General features: G+C 60.9%; 2 protein-coding genes across 2 annotated transcripts; one reads left to right on the top strand and one right to left on the bottom strand.

Annotated features, from left to right (window-relative positions):
• Positions 1-8,711: 8,711 nt before the first annotated feature.
• Positions 8,712-11,505, top strand: C1QL4 (complement C1q like 4). Its single transcript, XM_040988565.1, has 2 exons — positions 8,712-9,325; positions 11,317-11,505. The coding sequence occupies exons 1-2, from the start codon at positions 8,795-8,797 to the stop codon at positions 11,494-11,496; spliced, it is 711 nt and encodes a 236-aa protein (XP_040844499.1). The 5' UTR covers positions 8,712-8,794; the 3' UTR covers positions 11,497-11,505.
• Positions 11,506-12,455: 950 nt separating this feature from the next.
• Positions 12,456-18,945, bottom strand: LOC121154663 (trophinin associated protein). The gene is made up of 14 exons (XM_040977699.1): positions 18,792-18,945; positions 18,495-18,687; positions 17,861-18,018; positions 17,637-17,774; positions 17,426-17,511; positions 16,920-16,972; positions 15,956-16,077; positions 15,013-15,147; positions 14,836-14,919; positions 14,627-14,686; positions 14,281-14,412; positions 13,194-14,181; positions 12,764-12,957; positions 12,456-12,618 (listed from the first exon to the last, which is right to left on the bottom strand). The coding sequence occupies exons 1-14, from the start codon at positions 18,933-18,935 to the stop codon at positions 12,571-12,573; spliced, it is 2,535 nt and encodes an 844-aa protein (XP_040833633.1). The 5' UTR covers positions 18,936-18,945; the 3' UTR covers positions 12,456-12,570.
• Between the last annotated feature and the right edge of the window lie 2,468 nt (positions 18,946-21,413).

The following is a 21,413-nucleotide window of genomic DNA, read 5'->3' as shown; positions in this document are numbered from 1 at the left end:
GACTCAGTGGAACGCACAGGAGAGAGACACGAGCGAGGAAAGGGCGCCCCCTCCCCCGGGGGGGTGGGGAGAGGAGGAGAGCTGTTACCGAGAGGAAAGGAAAGAGCGATGGAGGAGCAAGCGTGGGGGCCGGGAGGAGAGGCACGCGGGTGAGCGGAGTGAGAACGCGGGAACAGCGGTGCGGGCGGGGGGGGGGGTGGCTGGTGCACGCCTCGCCCCGCCGCGCGCCCGCCCCTGTGCTCCCTGCAGCCGCGCGCACTCACTTTGTCACAATTACGGGGCCGTCACTCGGCCAGGATTGTTTTTCCCTAAACTGTTGTTCTATAAACTGGCGCGGGGTTGGGAGGTGGGAGCACCTGGCGCGCTGGAGCAAAGAGGCTGCGCCAAGTCGCGACGGAGGCAAGGCGACGCTTGCACCCGGGTGGACACTGATTCAAGTGACACGGCGGATCCAGAGGTCGACCTATGCGGGAATCCTGGTCGCTGACCCCGCTCTGGCCCTCCCTGGCTCTGCCCAGCCCCGGCTGACCGTCTTCCTCCACCCCCTCCCGGCACATCGCGACAAGGATGATTGAAGGCCAAGGGCAGCCCAAACTTGCGTGCCCACCCGGCTCCCTCTTCTCTATACTCAAGGCTCCCTGGTAGGCTAGGGTCGGTCTGTCTCGCTCAGCACCAGCTCAGACCCCGCCAGTGCCCTCCGCATCCCTGGCCACCAGGCCCGGCCTCAGGCCCGCAGACATCTGTTGCGCGCGCACTGAGCGCGAGCCGCACCAGCCACCCCACCAGCCCTCCCCGCGCAGCCCGCCCGCCGCCCCCGCCCTCGCGGCCTGTCGGCTCCGTGACAGCCGCAGCCAAAGCCTGGGCCCCGCGGGAGCGGCCGGAGAGGAGCCGCCGCATGGCTGGCTCCGACACCGGCCTCCCCGGCGGCTCCAGGGGCAGCGGAGGGTGGCGGCCGCTGAAGCGAGACCGGAGCGGTCCAAGGGAGTTGGCAGGGTTCTGGAGAAGGAGGGGAGGACGTCCTCAAGGCAGGGCGTAGCTCTCATTTCGCCGCGACCCCCGCCGGGTTCGGTGCACCCGGGGCCGGCCTGGGCTCTCGGCGCCCCCTCCCCCAGCCCGGTGATTTACACGCGGGCTCCGCTCAGCGGCCGCTTCCCAATCAGGAATATCGACCCCGGGCGGGGCCCCCGGGCCGCATCGATCCCTCTAAGGCTCGGGATTTAAAAATGTCAAATTTGCCTTTTCCAGGAGGGCGGAGGGAGCGGGGGCCGGGAGGGGGGGGGTTCGGACCAGGGGAGGACAGCGGGGCATCGACCAGCCGCCTGTGCCCGGAATGAGAAGCGACCCAAGCCTGCCCCTGACCCTGACACTCTGTGACCGTGCTCGCCTGCGCAGTCACCTCCGGATTGCAGCCCAGGGAGAAAGCCTTGCCCACCACCACTCTCCCTTCCCCTCATCCCCACAGTACCCAGGGGGTCTCCCTGCCCTGTGAGGGTATTCCCAGAGGGAGGAGCCCCTAGAGCAGCCAAAATCCTCCCCGAATTGGCAAGAGATCCCTACTAGAGCAACAGGCCTACACAAAGAGGGGGTTGGACTTGCAAGGGGAAGACGATAGACTTAAGGAAGGGCAGGGCAAAGAGAGGGTGCCCTACAGAAAAGCAGGTGGCTGGAAAGCAAGGGTCACTCATGGCCCTGCTGTGTGGACCTTGCACAGAGGGCAAGGGACTGCTGCACTTCTTCGTGATTTGGTGAATGGAGGCAAAACGGGCGAGATAAAGGCAGGCGAGGAAAGGAGGTTCCTAAGAATATTCAGAATGTTCCTTATCCACCCAGGGAGTCTCTTAAATCCAAAGATAGGTTCCCAGAGGCTGCAGGTGGGGGCCCCAAGATGGGCACTTGAAAGAGACAGGGTCTGCCCCATGGCTTGCTCAGCAAGCTGGGCGCGGGCATATGTTGGATGGAGAGTGTATGCATGGGGAGGTGTGCACCGGGTGCCCTGCTGGGAATTGCGTGCCCAGGACTCAGCAGCCAGCTCTGCAGACTTTTGTGGACAGCACCCGCTGTTGTCACTGCAGCTGGGAAGGGAGCGGTGGTCCCCAGAAGCAGCGCTCTTACAGTTAACGTGTGTCACACAGGCACACACCTCAGCTGTCATCGGCGCGCCACCATTGCCTCCAAAACTGGAGACAGAACTGACAGCCAGCGGCGGGGGGCGGACGAGGAGGGCCCATCCTCCGCCGGGCGAGGCTCAAACCTCCGCTGACAAAATCAGGCCCAGCCCTGACACATCCAGGCACTTGTCCCCCTGCGCACTCCAACCAGACCATCCATCCCTGTCACCGCCTCGGAGCGCGCTTTGCGCACTGTTGCTGGGGTCGCGCCCCAGCGCCGGCTCCTACAACCCCGTCCGACCTCAGATCACTGAACCCGAAGCGAGAGCCTTCTCAAAGATCAACCCTGGGGCCTACTACGACTTCGGGGGGTGGGGGGAACACAGCCCTAGAACCTCCAGCACCCACCGGGCAATGGGACTGTGCTGTGCCCCCCTCCCGGACCCTCTCCCTCCGGCTGCGGGCCTTCTGCCCGCACGTCTGCCCGCCCGCCTGTCAGCCAAGTAATGAATGCGCGCTCGGGGCCGCGGGTCCCCCCTCCCCGGAGTCGTTCATCACTGCCAGCACCGCCCACCTCTCTGCCTCCCGCTGGGAAGGCTAAGCGGCTGGGCTGCGAAAGCCCCTCTGCCCACCCCACCCCGACCACTAATTGTCAGATTGAGATGTTGATTTGTCAGCCAGGAGCCAGCGCCACGGAATGCGCAGTAAGACCCGCACTGCTTGAATTCGCTCCTTTGACTCCCCCTGGGTTTTGCCTTGGGACTTTTCTTAGTGGGTGGGAGTGGATTTGGATTCCACACTGGGCCGCGCTGAGTCCTTCTTTTCCGATAGGAGGCGTCCGGGACTGGAGAGCCTCAGTTTTCCTGAGAGGAGCTCTCCCTGGGCGCAGTTCCACCTGTACTGACTGATGAGCCAGAGGCCTTTCTCACTGTCAGAAGGGGGCGCTCCGGGCTATGCTCGAGTCCCCCCCGGGGCCGCCAGCCCCCAGACCCCTGAAGGGAACGGCCGGGCCGTCACCACGTCCTCTTCCGTCTGCAGGTGCCTGGGGCCACGCGGCTCAGCCCTCCCGCGGGAGGCGCACCTGCTGCGGGCTCGACCTGTCGCGGCCCTCTGCGCCTAGGCTGCAGTCACAGCCCCGCCCTCTGCCGGGCCGGGCCCCTGAGCTCCCCGGGAGGCCAGCTGAGTGACGGGCGGCCGGTGATTATGCGGAAGGGGGAGCGGGGTGCGCCGCGGGCGGCAGCGCTGACCCTTCACATTTCCGATCCGCCGGGACCCTCATCCATCCGAAGCTGCTCTTTGTCTGGCCGCCTAATTGCCGGCGGACAGGATGGATGGCGGGACCGACAGCCGCGGAATCCCTAATAAAGGCCGCGGCCGCCGGAGAGGGAGTGCGGCTGGGAGGGGGGAGCCGGAGGAAAGCGATGCGAGGAGGTGGGAGGAAGCGCCCAGCAGCTGCCGCCGACTCAGGCGGTGCGCGCAGCGCGCGCCGCAGCCGCACCTGCCACAGGCGCGCGGCAGCCGGAACCGGAGCAGACCCGGAGTTGGGGGCGAGGGGAGAAGGAGGGGGGCTCGTTCAGTCGCTTGCTTCGCAGACATGGAGATAGAGCTCGGGGTTCCAGGCACAAAGAGCATCCCAGGGCCTACCACGCCTCGAGGACCTTAAGGCTTGGCGCGCGCGGCAGGCGCCTGCCTCTTCCAGGGCTTCTCGCGCCGCCTCCTCCCACCTGTCGGTCTCCCCCAGCGCCGCAGCCCACGTCCCGGCGGAGAAATGAGGGGCCTGACAGGTGTCTGTGCAGCCAGTCGCTTTGTTTCATTAACCTAAGGCTGAAGGGGATGAGCGGTGGGGATGAGCCAGGCACCAAGACCGGGGTGGGTGAAGAAGACCTCCAAGACTAGAAACCGCCCCGGGCCGCGAGTCCGGGGCTTCTGCAGTGAGTCCTCAGTGCATTTTGGCCTGCCGGATACTCAGAGCTGCTGGGAACCTGTTATAGGTCCTGCGCGCCCTGCAGAACCCGAGGCTGCGCTGGACTGCCGGGCCTGGGCTACTGGCCCGGGTACACGCTGGTGGGCTGCCCCCACAGTTCCGGCTCCTCCTCGATAGTTTTTAAACGGGGCAGGCAGGTATGTGCAGGTGCTGGGACCAGCATGGAGCCAGCTTCAGCCTCCCTCCATCCCCTTTTGCCCCTGTGGCTGTCTTGTGTTTCCATGCCCTCTTCCTCCAGTACAGCAACGGTCCACACTTAATTCTGGCCAAACATGAGCCAAGAGGTGGGCACCCGACGATGTCAGGCTGGGCTGCCTCGGGGGAGGGATTGCTTTGCTGGTCTCACACATGGCAAATCACCGGCGAGTGAAGGCTGTACGGGTCCTGTTGCCCATTCTCCGTCCTGCTTTTCTCACTCTTGCATCGGCTCGGGTGCCGGAAGTCTTGCCTGCAGGGTAGTGAGAAGGAAGCCAGATCACACATCTAACTCTAGCACTGTCCTTTACAAGGTGACACTGACAAGCTGCAGTTGCCTCATCTGGGAAATAGAGACAATGTGTCTACCTGGCAGTGGGAGGGGGAGAGGCTTTTGAGGGTGTAGGGGGAATAGGCTGCAGAGCAGCGAACAGCCTTAGGACAGTCGGTAGGGATGACTCAAGGAGCTGGGTCTCTGCTACCCTTGTGAGAGACCAGGATTGCCTGGCCAGCGCCCAGCTCCAGTCTGGACCTAGCCCTGGCTGCTGTAGATATTTGGTGAGTAGACCAGGAGTTGGAATCTGCCTATCTAAACAACATCTAGCAGATTTTAATGAAAAATAAAGAATAATGACTTTTAAAAGCCTGAGCTAGAATGCACTCAGTTACATTTTTCCTTTTGGTATTACTGCCTCTCCTGTGGACAGAAACCCCCTGTTGTCACACCAGGGGTCTGGAACGAACAGCTCCACCTGGGCACTGCAAGCCAGTGTGCTCCGTGTGTGTGGCAGGGAAGCCACTGAAGAGGGGGAAGGAGGAAACGGGAGGGGATCACGCTCCCTTAGGTCTACAGGGGAACACCAGCCAGCTGGCTCCTCTCCCCTCACACCCAAGGACGCTGGTTCTTGTGCCAGCGGTGGAGGCAGACTACACTGCCACAATCTTGTCACCCACGGGACTGCTGCTGTCACCTCCTCACACCTCTTCTTCCCTTGGGGAGAGGTCTGGGTCAGTGACAAGAGGGGTGAGCGAAGGAAGGAGAACAGAGAGCCTTCAAGGAGCCGGGACCTTTCCGCTAGACTTCATAAAATTTTAACATGAAAACTTGCGCAGAGTGGAAGGCACATAGCACATGCAAATCATATGCTAATCGCACGCTAATCCAAAGCCTGGTTCTCAGAACTCTGGCACACACCTGACTGTAGCCCCAGGGGGGGAATTCTGGGGAGACCTGGGGTTCCTGGGCAGGTGTGTGTTCCAGGTGGGGTTAGGCAATGGGGTTAAGAACTGGCCTAGGATTGAAGAAGAGTCCAGAGTGTCATTTGGAGTTAGCATCAGGGTTAGTGCAGACTCCAGACTGGGCACATCTGAGACCATCTTCCTCTCGCCTCCCTCACCAACCCTGTCCCCACCTGCCCCATCACTTCTTCCCCAATGCCAACCTTGTCCCCACCTCCCAGGAGCCTCCCAGGACTGGCTGCTAGAGCAGCTCTGGGCAAAGGGTCCCCACACTCTCCTTCCTGTGGCTTCCAGTCCCAGGGGCACAGGCTGGCCTTGGTCCTCCCCAGATCCCTCTTCGGCCAAATGTGACAGCTGCAGGGAAGCAATAAGGACCCGGTGAGCTGGCAGCCTCATTCCGGAGTGTGGGGAAAGAGCAACAGAACATGAATAAATGCATGCGGCTGGCCCCTCAGCTCCGTGAGCCAAGCCTACTTCCCCCACCACACACACAGGCTGCTGCGTGCAGCCCCGCTGGCCACTGCAGCTCAATGCCTTGGCTGGGGCTGGCAGGAAAAGGGATGCTCCAGAGGGAGGCCAGAATTTGACCTGAAGCGGGTGAGGTGCAGGGCTCCGAAAGGGGGTCCCGGGAGTGGCTGGGCCAGAGAGGGCCTCTGGGGAGGGACAGGGAAAAAGAAAGGGGCGGCTGGCCCTGGGCTGGCCCTGAGGATCGGGCAGGGAGGCTCGGGTGAGCTCAGCCTCGCTCTCTCCTCTCTGATCCATCCATCATCCAGCCTGGGGGAGCAGATCTGGAATTAGACATTCAAGGGGCCGACACGGCCCTTAGCCCCCCGAGGAAGACAAATGGCGACAAAGACCTTGAATAAAATTTGTATTTATGGTTGCAGAAGCCCCCTCCCCCACTGCCTGCCAATCCTTACAGGCTCCTGGGGACTGGCCGGGCCCCACAACCTCTTTTGGCCTGCACCACCGTATGATGGTGATGGGATTGGAGCGGCAGATGCAGGGGAGATGAGAACATCACCCAGGAATCATGCCCTGATGTGCCCTGTGCTCTGTATTGTACACACGTGTTGCAGCTGTCCATCTCCAGACAGCCCCATTTCCACCTATCCTGGGAGCTGGACCTCTGGCCCTATGGTCCCTGTGATTCCCCAAGGAGGGGCTGGGCCTGCAGAAGGACACAGGATCACTTTAGCTCTGGACCCTCACCTGTCAAAGCTTGCGCCCCTCCGGGTCACTCTGAAAGTAGTCAAGGTTGCCTTTTCCAAGAGGGTGCCCAGCACTTAATCTGCATTTTAATTACTTAAATTTGCATAACTAACTTCCCTCCTTTCCCACCCCTCTCCAGTAAAAACACCCCTTATGTGTGTTGCCGGGTTTCCCCTAAGAGCCAAGAGGATGGGGGCAGACAAGCCTGGCACAGGTAAGGATGGCTGGGCTGGGCAGGGCCAGTGGAACTAGAGTGGCCTTCTCCACCCCACTGCCCAGAGGAGACTCCCTACTTTTAAATCCGGAGGCAGAAGAAATGGCATTGATGGGGGTGCTCCATCCAGGCATTGTCCCTTTGGCTCAGCCCTCACACACATAGAAACAAAGGCACAAGCCCACTCACCCAGGGGGCCAACCCTCCAGGCCAGGATCCTGCGGCCACCTGCACCCTCTCCCACACCCTGTCACAAGGCACAGGCCCACAGCGGCCACCCTGCCTGCAGGAGGGCCCCGCCCCCGCGCCGGCCCCACACTTGATATGTCACATTGGAGTCCGAACACGGACCCGGGTGTCTCCGCAGCGCCATTTACATTTCTCCCTCTCGATCCGTCAGCCTGTCAGGGCTCCCGTCTCTCTCCCCCACCCCCCGCCGCCCGGTGGGGGGAAATGCCGTCAGGTAGTCTCTTAGAGTAGCTTTGTCTCTGTCCTTGCGCTTCTTGCCGGCTTTCCGTCTCTCTGATTTCCTCTGTCGCTGCCCCTCTGTTCTCCTGTCCGTTTCCTGCTGGCTCCCAGGGACTGGCCTACCTCTGCTGCGCCCTCGCTCCTCCTCCCCTCCCGCCTTCCTCCCCCCTACACTTGCATTTGCTCTGCAGCCCCCAACCCGGGATGGACCAGGCCAGGGTGCACTCATTTGACTCAGCCCTTGCTGCCAGTACGTGATGGGGGGCTAGCTACAGGGAGGGAGAGAGGTGACAACACCTCTTCTCTTCCTTCTCATTTTCTTGTTTGTTTTTTTTGAGGCTCCCACCCCGCATCTTCTCCGCTCCAGGGATCCACCTGTTTTTTCTCTGTGTGCTTGCGTTTCTGGTCCTGCCTTATTGCCCACCGCCTTCTTCTAGGCGCCGGGAAGGCCAAACTCCGGGTGGAAGCGGGGAGAGTGAAGCCGGGGTGGGCAGGGCGCGCCTCCCCGCAGAGCCCGCCCGGACCTGGCCAGAGCTGGGGGCCGCGGTGCGCCCCGCCCCCGCGCTGCCCGCTGCCGACACCAGGGGTCGCTCCGCGGACGGCCGCTTATAGTGATTCCCGCCGCGCGGAGACTCGCACACCACCCGCACCGCCGCCCCGGGAGGGAGGCGAGGAAGGTTAGGGTCGCCGGGAGCTGGAGCGCGCGCGGGCCAGGGCCCCGGCAGGGGCTTGAAGAGGCAGGCGGGAGCCGTGGCTGGGGTGGCAAGGCGTACGGTGGTCTCCGGGAGCCGGAGCGCAACACCTCCTAGAAGGTCGCGCCACCCGCAGCTCCAAGCCTGGGACGTCCGGAGCGCAGGGGAGGAATAACCCCCAACGTCACCCCAAGCCGGCTGGCAGCAATCTGTCCGGGTGGCCCCGCCGGTTGGCTCTGCCAACGGGGAGACAGCAGCTGCCTGGAGAGCAGGTTCCCTAGACTGACCTGTCGGAGAGCCAGCCCGTCCCAGAAGAAGCCGCGAAGCTGCTCCTGCGCCCGGGACCGCTCAGACTGCACCGGAGGGTAACCTAGGGCCACGGGCTCCAAGCCGTTTGGAGCTGCCCTTGGCCGAACCCGGGGAGCCTTCCGCACGGACGGACGGTTTGGGGGGACGGCACAGCAGCTGCGGAGAGAGCCCGCGGGGGGCGGGGGAGCCCAGGCGCAGCCGTCGGGGGTGGCCAGACCCGGGCAGAAGTCCCGCCGCCTCCTTCTCCAGGGCCTGCGGAGAGCCCCGGGCCTCCGCCGCCATTGCGCCCAAGAGTGAGGAGGATTTGCTGGCCCTGGCCGCGTCGCGGCTGAGCCGCCGCAAGCGGGTGGCGGGCGCAGCCGTCGGGGTGGCCATGGTGCTGTTGTTGCTAGTGGCCATTCCGTTGCTGGTGCACAGCTCCCGCGGGCCGGCGCACTACGAGATGCTGGGTCGCTGCCGCATGGTGTGCGACCCGCACGGGCCCCGTGGCCCCGACGGCACGCCCGCATCCGCGGCCCCCTTCCCGGCGGGAGCCAAGGGAGAGGTGGGTCGCCGCGGAAAGGCGGGCCTCCGAGGACCTCCGGGGCCTCCAGGACCTAGAGGACCGCCGGGAGAGCCAGGCAGGCCTGGCCCTCCAGGACCCCCGGGGCCGGGCCCCGGCGGCGTGGCGCCTCCAGCCGGCTACGTGCCCCGTATTGCCTTCTACGCCGGCCTGCGGCGGCCTCATGAGGGCTACGAGGTGCTGCGCTTCGACGACGTGGTGACCAACGTGGGCAATGCATATGAGGCCGCCAGCGGCAAATTCACCTGCCCCATGCCGGGCGTCTACTTCTTCGCTTACCACGTGCTCATGCGCGGGGGCGACGGCACCAGCATGTGGGCCGACCTGATGAAGAATGGACAGGTGAGGTGTCCCCCAGTCCCCGCCCCGCCCCAGGGCCGCTGCCCCAAGCTTTCTGATTCTCCCCCCTCAATCAGTCCTCATCCTGAACTCCTTCCCGCAACATCCTTGCCAAACCTGGAAAAGGCTGCTTTAAACAACAACATATAAATCGTGTCATTGGGCCAAAGAACAATTGGAGGCCAGCTGTGGGGCTAGGGGAATTTGCTGGGGTCTCCAGATGTGTGAGAAATGGTATGAAAATTAGAACTTGGGATACAAAGCTCTCCTCTTGTAATCCTGCTTGGCTGCCCAGCGTTTTCTAGCAGCCCAGTGGCCTCTGGGCGCCTCTCCTGCCTTGGGTGAGCTGCTCAGAGTCTTGGCTGCTGCGGATTGGAATGGAATACGCGTCCCAGGCACTGGAGAGTGGTCAGCCATGAGGGGAGGGGGGCGGGAGGCAGGAACAGGAGGTGTTCAGCATTCATTCTGGAAGAAAAGGCAAAAAAGAAAAGGCAGCTTCACTCCCCAGGCAGCAAACCTATGCCTCGCCCCAGGGCCAGTGACCAAGCCTACCAGAGCCCTTGCCCAGAGACAGAGGCGGAGGTGGGAGGTGGGAAGTGGCCTGGCAATTGGGAGCCAGGCAGAGAACTGACAGCAGAGATGCAAGGGGGCAGGTAGACCCGCAGCCTGGCCTTAGCAACCTTGGTCTGCGGCTGTGCCTGCTCTCCAGCCCCGTGGGCAAAGCCAGAGCCACTGTCACCAAGGACTGAAGAAACAGCCGCAAGCACTTTGCTTGGGGGGTGGGGGAGGGTGTGCACAGAGGGAGACAGCTGGCACAGGCTTGGAGGAAGAGGAGGTGCCAGGGCCTCCTGGGCCTCTGCAGGTGGGGATTGAGAGGTGACCTCTGCATGTCCTGAATGATGGAGGGGAGGCTAGCAAGGGCCTGCTGGACCTGCCCCTCTATTCTCTGCCCAAGGCCCTGGTTCAGCCGTGGTGTCCCCCTGCCCTCTCCCCCATCTGTAGGCCAGCTTTGGGTTCTTCTCACGGTAGGGCTGCCCTGGAGACCCGGGGTGTGTGTGCATGTGTGTATGGGGGTGCAGTCTGTGTATGTGTAATCAAGTGTGCCTGTGCAAGATGTACGTGTGTGTGGTGCCTAGGGTGGAGAGGAGTCACATGGTGACGTGTGCCTGTGGCACCTGGTAAGGGCGCTCTGCTTGTGCAGGACATAGGGGAGAGGCTGCAGGACTTACATGTAGCTGCCTATGCAGGCTTCAGAGAGGCGGGGGCTGCACAGCTCCCACTCTGTATTCCTCTGCACGGGCACTGCGGCCCTGGGGACGGTAAATAATGATTAGAATAATGATGAATAATTAATGAGTTAATAACCAGCCCCTGTGGGACCAGAAGAGGGGGCTGGTGGCCTGTGGGGTCCCACACCACCAGAATGGAGAAGAGGAGGGCTCCTTATTTGGGTGGAAGATGACCCCCAGCACCAACACATACCCCCAGGATGGAAATGTGCACCCCAGAGGCCAGAGCACCACAGTGCCCCTCCCTCCCAGCCCCACACTGGGGGAAGTGAAACCCAAGCTTGGCACTAACAGGAGTGCCCTGTAGGCATCGAACCTAAGCAATTATCCTAGGGGGTGATTTTATTTTCAAAAGGAGAATACTAACAGCAAAGCCCACATGATATCTTCTGTAGGAAAACCGCAGTTGCGAACACACCACGCCCACCTAACTCCTTTCATCCTAATCATTTTAGGAGGTACGCTCCATTCTTGCTGTCACTGTGTAGTTCAAATGGAGTTCTAGGCCATAAGTGAGACTTGCTGGAGTCACCCAGTTGGCGAATGGCAGAGCCTGGGGTGCTACGCAGGTTCCAGCCTCTCCCAGTCCCCCCTGGTCCCGACCACCGGTGGCTGGCACCCCCAGTCAGCCGCCCTGGGGCACTCCACCTGTGGTCCCCCCAGTGCGGCACAGGGCGTGTTGCTTCTGCTCTGCTTCCGCACTAGGTCCGGGCCAGCGCCATAGCGCAGGACGCCGACCAGAACTACGACTACGCCAGCAACAGCGTCATCTTGCACCTGGACGTGGGTGATGAGGTCTTCATCAAGCTGGACGGTGGCAAGGTGCACGGCGGCAACACCAACAAGTACAGCACCTTCTCTGGCTTCATTATCTACCCGGACTGACCCGGCGCCCCCGCCCCCCCTCCCCGTCCCTCGCTCGAGTCCCCCCCTCCCCACTCCCACCTGCGCCAGCCACACGGCGCCACCCGTCCTATGAGAGCCCGGCAGTGGGGCAGGCCCTCCTGCCCTTGAACGGCAGCCTGAAGGGGTGAGCCTGGGGACCGGACGAGGCTGGGCTGGGGGAGGAGCCGACTGCCCGCAGGCGGACCACCCACACCGACAGCAGCCTCACTAAGCAGAAGGAAAAGAACAGAAACAGAAGGAGCCCGTCCGAGGCGACAGGAGACTTAGGACGGGGTAGGTGCCGGTCCTCTGTCGCGACTTCCCTCCCATTACCTCCTTCCGTCATCGGCATCTCCAGGCCCCAGCCACGGTGGCCTTCCTGTGAGCTGCGGGAATGTCCGTTTCTTCACTGGCACTGAAAACTCATTCTGTACAGTCCCATCCCACCCCTAGTCTGGGCCAGGCCCTGGGGCTACAGCTGTTGTTGCCTCATCCAATAAAGTGGGGTTGGGGGGCTGTGCGTGGCTGCTTGGGTTGGTGCATGGTGGGGGGCAGGGGGAAACCGTTGATGGCAAGGCCTGCCCCTGGGGGAGTGGGGAGGAAGGAGGGAGGCAAGAGGGAGATTTGCAGCCTCCTCCCACCTGCAGGCCGAGGGAGACCCCATCAGAGTGGCTCTCTCACAAGGGAGTGAACCTGGTGCCCAGGGGATGAGGGAGTGGCAGCTGGTCCCTGGGAGAGGAGCAGGTGCTACATGGTCACCAAAAAACAACAGCTCAACCGAAGGGTGGGGCAGGCAGGCGTGGAAGGACACAGCTCCCTTCATGGCAGTGTCCAGATGGGGGGGACCAGGCTGGCCTCTCAGGCCGGGGTGCACTGCCACCATGTGGGCAGTTGGGGAGCAACAGCAGAACTGGCCTAGTCCAACCCCGCCCCCCCCCCCCCCCAGCCAGACATCTGGAGACTTTAGAAACTTTATTAAAGGACAGACGGGTCCCAGTCCCAAAGACGGACAGGCAATAAATAAGGGCTAAATGGGAAGGAGCATGCAAGGTGAGTGTAGGTGGAGTGGGTGACTCAGGGTGGAGAGTCCTGGGGGGCAGCAGAACCAACTGGAACGAAACTCTGTAGAGAGAGCAGACCTGGTTACAGTCTGGCACAGATTGACAGCAGCTAGATCCACCGCCCTCCCTAGCTGTCAGGCAGCTGAGGCTGGCTCCCTGTCCCACCCCACTTCCCCCTGAAGGCTGGAATGGGGCCAGTGGCTCACCAGGGCATCCTGCCACTCGAGGACTGTGGCCACAGGATTGGTGCACACCCGGCTGGTGCCGGAGGGCGGGGCCCGGCTGGTGTAGAAGGCACACTCGTCATCCAAACGGGCCTCGTGGAAGCCGTGGATGGCTGACAGACAGGCTTTGAGGCGCTGCCTCAGGGCCAGGGCTCTTGGCGCCAGACTGCTGGGGCCTGAGGGCCGCAGAGAGTAGAGAGGACTCTGAAGTCCTGCCTGTACCCTCCCCAGCCCTGTCCCCCAGGGACTCTCCTCCCAATAGCCACCAAGACCCGGGCTGGTGGCAGCTCCTCCCTGCTTCGGGAGAGGACTGGGAGAAGCCGGCACAGCCCTGCCTGGCCCAGGGCAGGGCCCAGCTCCCAGGGTAACACCAGGACCTCCTTGATTCACGGCCTTCCCACCCCTCTCTTACCTGCCTGGCCAATGGGGGACCTTGGAGAATGCAGCGAGTAGATAAGGGGGTTGGCACAGAGTGGCTGCTGGGAAGAGAATGTCAGGCTGGTGGTCCCAGGGGTACCTAGATTGCAGTAGGGCTGCGTGCTTGACCCTGGGTTGCTGTGTTGCAAGGAGCAGACCTTGGAGGCCTCCTGCTCCACCCCAGGGCAGGGCTGTAGGTGCCTGGCCTGCAACCTGAAGCTGGGCTGCTGGGCTTCAGACTCTGCTGCAGGGCAGGGCTGCTGGACTTCGGGCTCTGCTACAGGGCAGGGCTGTAGGTGCCTGGCCTGCAACCTGAAGCTGGGCTGCTGGGCTTCAGGCTCTGCTACAGGGCAGGGCTCCAGGTGCCTGGCCTGCAACCTGAAGCTGGGCTGCTGGGCTTCAGGCTCTGCTACAGGGCAGGGCTCCAGGTGCCTGGCCTGCAACCTGAAGCTGGGCTGCTGGGCTTCAGGCTCTGCTACAGGGCAGGGCTCCAGGCGCCTGGCCTGCAACCTGAAGCTGGGCTGCTGGACTTCAGGCTCTGCTGCAGGGCAGGGCTCCAGGAGCCTGGCCTGCAACCTGAAGCTGGGCTGCTGGACTTCAGGCTCTGCTGCAGGGCAGGGCTGCTGGGCTTCAGGCTCTGTTACAGGGCAGGGCTCTGGCACCCCATGCTGTTCTTGGGGAGATGGCTCCGGCACCTCATTGCCACAGGACTCTGTGGGAGCCAACTTAGCCGTAAGGCAGGGCTGCGCCTCCCCACCCTTGTCTGGAAGGCAAGACTCCAGCCGCCCAGCAGGTTGTGACAGTCCGTGAAGGCAGGCAGTCCCAGGATCAGGCTCTGCGGCTTTCACAGTTCTAGACATCTCAGCCAGCAGGGGCTGAAGCTCAGCCATGTCCAGAGATGGGGCACCACTGAGGGAGGCACACTTGTCCCATGCCAGCCCCTCTACCTCCTGCCGTAGCAGCTGCTGTAGGATGCTGATGCGCTATGGGGTGGGATGGGGGGAGAGAGTATCCTGATGTGACATCAAGCCCTCCACAACCTCTTCCCATTCTCCCCACACATACACGCCCCACTGACTCACCTGCAGCTTCAGCTCCTGAAGGCTAGAGGCTGTGTTGGGGTGGAGACCAAGAGGGGCCGATGATGGTTCCCCAGGACCATCCTGCACTTCACCGTGAGTCTCCTGGTCAAACAATCGCACTGCAATCTGTCCCTGCATCGAAGGTGGAAGGGGTATGTGAGGAAGCCAAGCTTGGCTGGGAAGAGCAGCCTGAGACCAACTGTCAGGAGGAGGGGAGGCAAAGCCCCAAAATGAGAGGCCCTGGACTTGGACTGGAAGGGGCAGCCGAGAGGAAGGGAAGCACAGCTGCTCCTAACTGCTGGACCTACAGCCACCAGGACTACACACGGGTGTCTCCCACACTTACCCAGGGTAGGGCCGGGTCCTCACGGCAGGACTGAGGGGAGAGGCCCCGCAGCCACCGGGCCTGGGAAGGGAGTGAGACGTCAGCAAAGGCCACACCCGTGCCTGGGACCCACTCTCTCCTTGCCTCTGCTTTAGCCACCCATGCCCCTCCCCACCTGTCTTCTCCCTTGTCTTGGCCTATGCAGCTGCCTCCCTTGGGCCCTATCCTACCTGCTGAACCCTGGGGTTTGATGAGATGGGTGTGAACCGGGTCTTGGGTCGCATGGTGAAATGCCGCAATACTGAATAGGATGCCTGCGGAAGGGATGAGAGTGGTTGAGTAGCGATTGCCAGCCGAGCTACCCTGCCCTTGCCCAAGCCCTCCCTATTGCTACGGGTACAAACCGCTGCTGCGGGGACACCAGGGGAGGGGACACGCTGAGCTCGCCCAAAAGGCGACGGGTGGGGGATAGAAGGAGGTACCACACGGCCGGGCATGGGCTGGGTCGCAGGGGAGGGCATCAGGTGAGAGCCTTGGCCATCCTATGTGGGGAGACAACGTAGACGGAATGATCCCTGCCTGTGTGAGGCTCCCTTTCCGTGGACTGGAGCCCATCACCCCTGTGTTCTTCCCTTCTCTCCATAGCTTTCCACCCATCACACCCAAAGGACACCACCTCACAGGTCCTCATCCCTCCTGCTTCCATCATGGTAGCCTCACCGCCTGAGAGTTCTCACTCTGCTTCATTCTCTGTCTGTCTCTCTCACACACACACACACGGCATATTCCCCTCCAGGGCCCTGGCATCCACAGTTCTCTAGGTGTGAAATATTCTTCCAGCCCCACTCCCATCACCCTCCCAACATCTGTCCAGGTCACTCCCTGCACTCCTGGGCTTCGCTGATTTATTGTGAACTGTAACTCACCTCCCCCCCCCCCCACTTCCCATCAGCAACTTATGTATCATTTTTTTTCTACAGAGCACTTAGCACTATCTTGAAAACTATGCTTCCCCCTTCTAGACTATGAGCCTGTTTGCTGTTGTATGTCTAAGGCCCAGGGAGGTGAAGGTTTGGCACCGGTAGGAAGCCACTGTGAGCTGAAGGGATCAGTGAGTGTGGCCGACAGGTGTGTCAGCTGTCTCGTCCTCAGCACAGTGATTCAAACACACTCCCATCTGTAACCTCTTACCCCAGACCCCTGGGAAAGAGGGGCCAATCCTGTTCCAGCGAGGGCTTGGGTCCATGTGCAGCACACCCTACCCCAGTAACACCCCAAGGCCCAGCTTGGCAGGCTCCGCAGGCCTGTCTTGTCTCCCCTACCCACCATCCCAGGAGGGTCCCATCTCACCCTGCTGTGTGGCATCGCTGGGATTTCCCTCAAGGGCACTCGCTGGGCCAGGCCAAGGGGAGCCCCTCCTCCTCCATCGGAGTGAGGGGCAACGGCGTGCTCTCCTTCAGGGAGAGAGGAAGATAGGAGGAAAAGACGGGAAATTTACTGTACAACCTAGAACATCCCCCAAAGCCTAGCATGGCATGTGGTAACCTCTGAAGGGGGTGAACTAGTTGGTTTTTCACATTTTTATTTATTTGAAAGGCACAGAGATGGGCAAAGAAAGATCTTCCCTCTGATTCACTCCCCCAAATGCCCATAGTAGCTGGAGCTGGGGACACAGTCCAGGGATCCCACACATGGCAGGGACTCGGGCCCTTGAGCCATCATCTACTGCCTCCCAGGATGGCCCTTGGCAGGAAGCTGGACCAGACTGGAGCAATGGCTTGAGTCCTGGCTGCTCCAGGCTTCTGATCCAGCTTGCTGCTAATGATCTGGGAAGGCAATTGGTGATGGCTTAAAAAAGAAAAAGAAAAAAGAAAAAAAAAGAAAGGAAAGAAAGAAATAGAACCGGGACTTGAACCCAGGGACTCCACTGTAAGCATCCCATATGAGTCCCTAAGTGGGTACCCAACACCTGCCCTGAGCGTAAGCCTGCATGGATAGGACAAGGGCCCACGCAGGGGCCAGCACTGACTTGGGAAAATCCTCTGAACACCCTGAGCGGGCTGAGGACATGGTGGTGGCTCTTGGGGGCTGCATGAAGGCACTCCTTGCAGAAGGTGGAAGAGAAAGTGAAGAAGCCAAGACCATCTCCTTTGTCCCAAAGGGCAAGTGGGCTGACTGCTGGTCCATCAGCGGCCCCACCCGCCCCCTGCCGTGGCCCCCATTACCCGCACACAGCCTACTGAGCATTCTCTCAGGTTCCCAATGCAGGCAGCCCACCCACTTCTAATCTCTCCCCCACTGCCACACAACTCACCAGGCTGGGCCGGGGTCTCTAGAAGCAGTTCAGAAGCCTGGCTCGCCGCACTCCTGATGACAAGAAGGACAGCTAGGAGGCCCTGAGTAGCAAGTGTGACCTGGCCATGTGCTAAGTGCTTCACAAACATCACTGTGTTCTCTGGTCACAACGAATTCCGGCATCACAACAAACACTGTCCTCACTCCACAGAGAAGGAAACCCAAGGCCAGCTTGTACAGCCAGTGAGTAGGAATCAAGAAGTCAACCCAGATCCCACTTGTGGTCACCGTCCACAATGGCCACTAAGCCAGTCAGTGCCTCACATGCCTGCCCCCTTCTCCCCACTAGAACCCAAGGACACGTCATACCAAGTCTTGGCCGCGCAGGCCTGGCCTCTAAGGCAGCCACAGTTGTCCCCCGGATCCCCTCCTTGGGTGGTGGGGAGTTTGAAAGCTACAGGAAGGCCCTGGCTCCACAGGACCCATCCTTGCCCCAAACATCCTGCCCCAATCTTTCCTTCTCACCGGCTGTTGCCACCTGCCAATCTTCTTAATTCCTGGAAGTTGGGACGGGTGGTGGAGAAGGGCAAGGAGGGTCCTGACAGCTGAACCTGCTGCACAAGAGCCAGAGAGGAATGCAGTGTCAGAGGTGGGCCCAGGATTTAAGGCCCGCTCCTACTCTGCCCACAGCGCCCTCTTCTGTCCCCAGGAGGGGCTTCTGAGCGCAGGAGCTCACCACAGCCTCCAGCCTCTGGGGATACACCATTCGGCCTCGGGGTCCCGGGCCCTCCAGCCTTGAGAAGCAGGAAGCCCTGACGGGATCCAGTGGGTGGATGGGGGTTCTGGGAGCCAGATATGCAGAGGCCCGAGCACCCTGGAACCCCAAGAGAGGCTGTCAGCACAGGCTCGGGAGCCTCCTCTGCCCATCAGACCCGACCACCCCACGACCTGTCTCATTACCTGGGCCCTCTGGGTGGTGCTGCCTTTGCTCCCTTGAATCAGGACTCTTCTAGCGAGACTGGAGTGGCGCCCCGGAAAATCATTCTTCACCCCCTCACCTGACAGGATGGTGGCCAGGGCTGCAGGATCAGCTACAAACTCTACGGCTGCTGGAGCCTCTGCAAGGGAAGAGAAGGGAAGGTGAGACTGGGGAGGAATGGGGAAGGAGGAGACGCTGGACAGTCCCCCGGGGCTGTGGGAATGGGCACAAGAGACCCGTTCAACTCAACACAGCTCACCCGATGAGCACTGGACTTCATGAAAAATGTTCCTCCAAGCCCCCAAACAAATTAAGACAAAACCCTTATCCTCAAACTATGGAAATAACAGGTTCAAGCTGGAATGCAGACCTTGTGTATCATATTAGGAAGACGGGTTGGGGGTGACTGGAAATAACTTCAGAAGGGATGAGATGTGCTGCAAGGAGGAGGGACAGCGTTGAACAGCACGGAGCTGCCCAGGATCAGGCACCAGGCCCTGTCCCTCCCAACAGTGAGCTGGAATCTAGGGGGACTGCAAGGCCCCAAAACCCACCAAGCTCTTCCCATCATTCAGATGACCAGGCTGTGCTCCCAGACCCTCCCCCAACAGGTACCTGTCTGGGGAGGTAGACCAGGTCCCACATTTTGTCTCCCAGTGTCAGGCCTCAGCTCCTCCAGAGTGGTCCGGGCCGGAGTGATGCCCTCCGAGCCCTGTGCTCTCTTGGTCTGCTGCTTGGCTTTCAACCGGGGGCCTGGGGATTCGCCGAGAGGGCGCTGAAGGGCGAGCAGTGGCTTCTGCATCACTCCCTGAGGGAAGGGGCAGGAGAGAAGGGGACAAAACGTCTTGGGATGCATTGCTGGAGTGACCGATTCCTTGTAACTACTAAGTTCACCCCCGGGGCCCCTCTTACCCTCGGATCTTGGTTCTCCTGGTCCGGGGCGCATGCTCTGACTGTGGGGAAAGGTGGGCGCCTCTGACAGCGCACGGGAATCTTGCTAGGGGTGGGAGACACACCCCGGGGGAGGGGGTCCTTGGAGGCGTGGAGGGTGGTCATGATGGCTACAGTGGAGCCTGGAAGGAGGGGATCAAAGATCAACCAGGCTCGGGCCGGACGCCTGCAAAGCCGGGCGCCCGGAAGCCTCCCCGGGCCTCTGCAAGGCCGCTTTTCTGGGTGCCACCTCCGACGTGCTGGATCCACCGTGTCGTCCCAGCACCTGGAACCGCTCTCCCCGCTGTGAACCCCCACAGCCCCCATTCCCCCCAGGGAGCCCGGGCCCGCACCTTCCCAGGACCGCCTGGCGCGCCGCTTGCACGGACTCTCCTCAGCTTCGGCGGCGGCCACTTTCTCCGTTTGTAAAATACGCCAAGCTCCTGATTGGCTCGGTCGGAGGCTCGTGACATCGGCGTCCGCCGACCAATCCGCGGGCCGGGGGGGCGGGGCCACAAGAAGGACTCTCCTTGGAGCCGCTTCCTGGACAGGAAAAAAAACCAGAGCCTGTTCCGTCAGCCAATCCGAGGGCGGAGCGCGGTGGGGGCGGGGCCAGAAGGAGGCGGGGCCGGTGGACTAGTGGCCCGGTAAGCTACGGGACTAGTGGTAGCTCTCGCGAGGTCTGGGGACCGGGCGGAGCAGTGCAGGCCGGTGGGCCGGAAGGATGCTTCCGGCGGCGGCTAGCGGTGCCCCAGCCGACGTGACCGACCACCCGAGCCGGGCTGACCACCTCAGCCGGGCAGACCACCCGAGCCGAGCTGACCACCTCAGCCGGGCTGACCACCTGAGCCGGGCAGACCACCCGAGCCGGGCAGACCACCCGAGGCCTGCATGCTCACCACCGAGCCGAGCTGACCACCCGAGGCCGGCATGCTGACCACCCGAGCCGGGCTGACCACCGAGCCGAGCTGACCACCCGAGGCCGGCATGCTGACCACCCGAGCCGGGCTGACCACCCGAGCCGGGCTGACCACCCGAGGCCGGCATGCTGACCACCGAGCCGGGCTGACTACCCGAGCTGGGCAGACCACCCGAGCCGGGCTGACCACCCGAAGCCGGCTCTGGGTGTCGGGCGGCACCCAAACACTTGAGCTCCTCGACGTGTCTCGCCGTCCTGTCCCTCTATCTAGATTGTCCTTGTTTTACTTCCGATTTGGCCTGTTAATGAGGCTAATTCAGGTTCCATAACAATGTGTATCAGTATCCCGATACAGCATGGATAATATGTTTATATAATAGTCATAACAATGTAACGTTCTAACAATGGATGTTAACCTCTCTCCCCACAGCTTCCTTGGTTCTGTCCTCTCAACAAGTTGAATTGTGTTTCATTTTTTTTTGTTTTTTTCCAGAGCATGTCCCAGGCAGGCATGTATTCATCAATATTAACATGTTATTAGGGATTGACTTACAGGGGCTGGTACCGTGGCATAGTAGGTTAAGCCTCTGCTTATGGCACCAACATCCCATTTAGGTGGCGGTTTGAGTCCCGGCTGTTCCAGTTCCCACCCATCTACCTGCTTGTGGCCTGGCAAAGCAGTGGAGGACAGCTCAAGTGCTTGGGCCTCTGCACCTTCATGGGAGACCTAGAAGAAACTTCTAGCTTTGAATCTGCTCAGCTTTGGCTGCTGTGGCATTTTAGGGAGTGACCCAGCAGAGGAAAGATCTTTCTCTGTTTCTTTTTCTCTCTGCAAACCTGCCTTTAAAAATTCTTTAATCTTTTTTTTAGATTTATTAATTATTATTATTGTTATTTTTGAAAGTCAGATTTACAGAGAGGAGGAGAGACAGAAACATCTTCCATCTGCTGGGTCACTCCCCAAGTGTCTGCAATGGCCAGAGCTGAGCTGATCCAAAGCCAGGAGCCAGGAGCTTCTTCCGGGTCTCCCAAGTGGGTGCAGGGTCCCAAGGCTTTGACTCATCCTCCACTGCCTGCCAATCCATAAGCAGGGAGCTGGAAGGGAAGTGGAGCATCCAGGACATGAACTGGTGTGGTGCCCATGTGGGGTCTGAGGAGTTCGACCACTAGACTACCGTGTTGGGCCCCAAATTTTTAAAGCTTTTTTTTAAAAAACGTAGTTAGTGCTCATGAGGGAGAGCTGATATAGTACCCAATAGCTGCAAAAACCAGAGCTGAGCCAGGCCAAAACCAGGGCTAAGACAGGCTTCTTCCAGGTCTCCCATGAGGGTGCAGGGGCCCACAGACTTAAGCCATCCCCCACTGCTTTTCCCAGGCCATTAGCAGGGAGCTGCATCAGATGTGGAGCAGCCAGAACTTAAAAAACAGTGCCGTTATGGGATGCCAGTGCTACAGGCAGAGGCTTAACCTACTACACTCCAGGACCAGCCCCTGTAACTCTGACTTTCAAACCAAAAAGTCCTTCACAATAGCAACAACAACAAAATCAGTTGCATATTGATGCATACAATACCAACTGAGACTTGTTCAAGAAGACAATCCTTTCTGAGAGGGCCTAACCAAGTGGATCAGCTGAGATTCCAGCCGACACCTGCGTGGCGGCTGGCATCACAGGCAACAGCTTT

Source organism: Ochotona curzoniae, unplaced genomic scaffold (assembly GCF_017591425.1).
Source record: "Ochotona curzoniae isolate NIBS_2020 unplaced genomic scaffold, NIBS_Ocur_1.0 contig_1014, whole genome shotgun sequence".
NCBI classification, from domain to species: Eukaryota; Metazoa; Chordata; class Mammalia; order Lagomorpha; family Ochotonidae; genus Ochotona; species Ochotona curzoniae.
This window is presented reverse-complemented; position numbering and strand designations above follow the sequence as displayed.

What these genes read in the sequence shown, in the direction of transcription:
- C1QL4 (XM_040988565.1), top strand. Translation starts at nt 8,795, where the DNA reads ATGGTGCTGTTGTTGCTAGTGGCCATTCCGTTGCTGGTGCACAGCTCC. An exon ending in ACCTGATGAAGAATGGACAG is followed by an intron (nt 9,326 to 11,316) that starts GTGAGGTGTCCC and finishes CTTCCGCACTAG; the next exon opens with GTCCGGGCCAGCGCCATAGC.
- LOC121154663 (XM_040977699.1), bottom strand. Translation starts at nt 18,935, where the DNA reads ATGACCACCCTCCACGCCTCCAAGGACCCCCTCCCCCGGGGTGTGTCT. An exon ending in CAGCGATGCCACACAGCAGG is followed by an intron (nt 15,148 to 15,955) that starts GTGAGATGGGAC and finishes CTCCCCACATAG; the next exon opens with GATGGCCAAGGCTCTCACCT. An exon ending in GTCCCCCATTGGCCAGGCAG is followed by an intron (nt 12,958 to 13,193) that starts GTAAGAGAGGGG and finishes TGCGGCCCTCAG; the next exon opens with GCCCCAGCAGTCTGGCGCCA.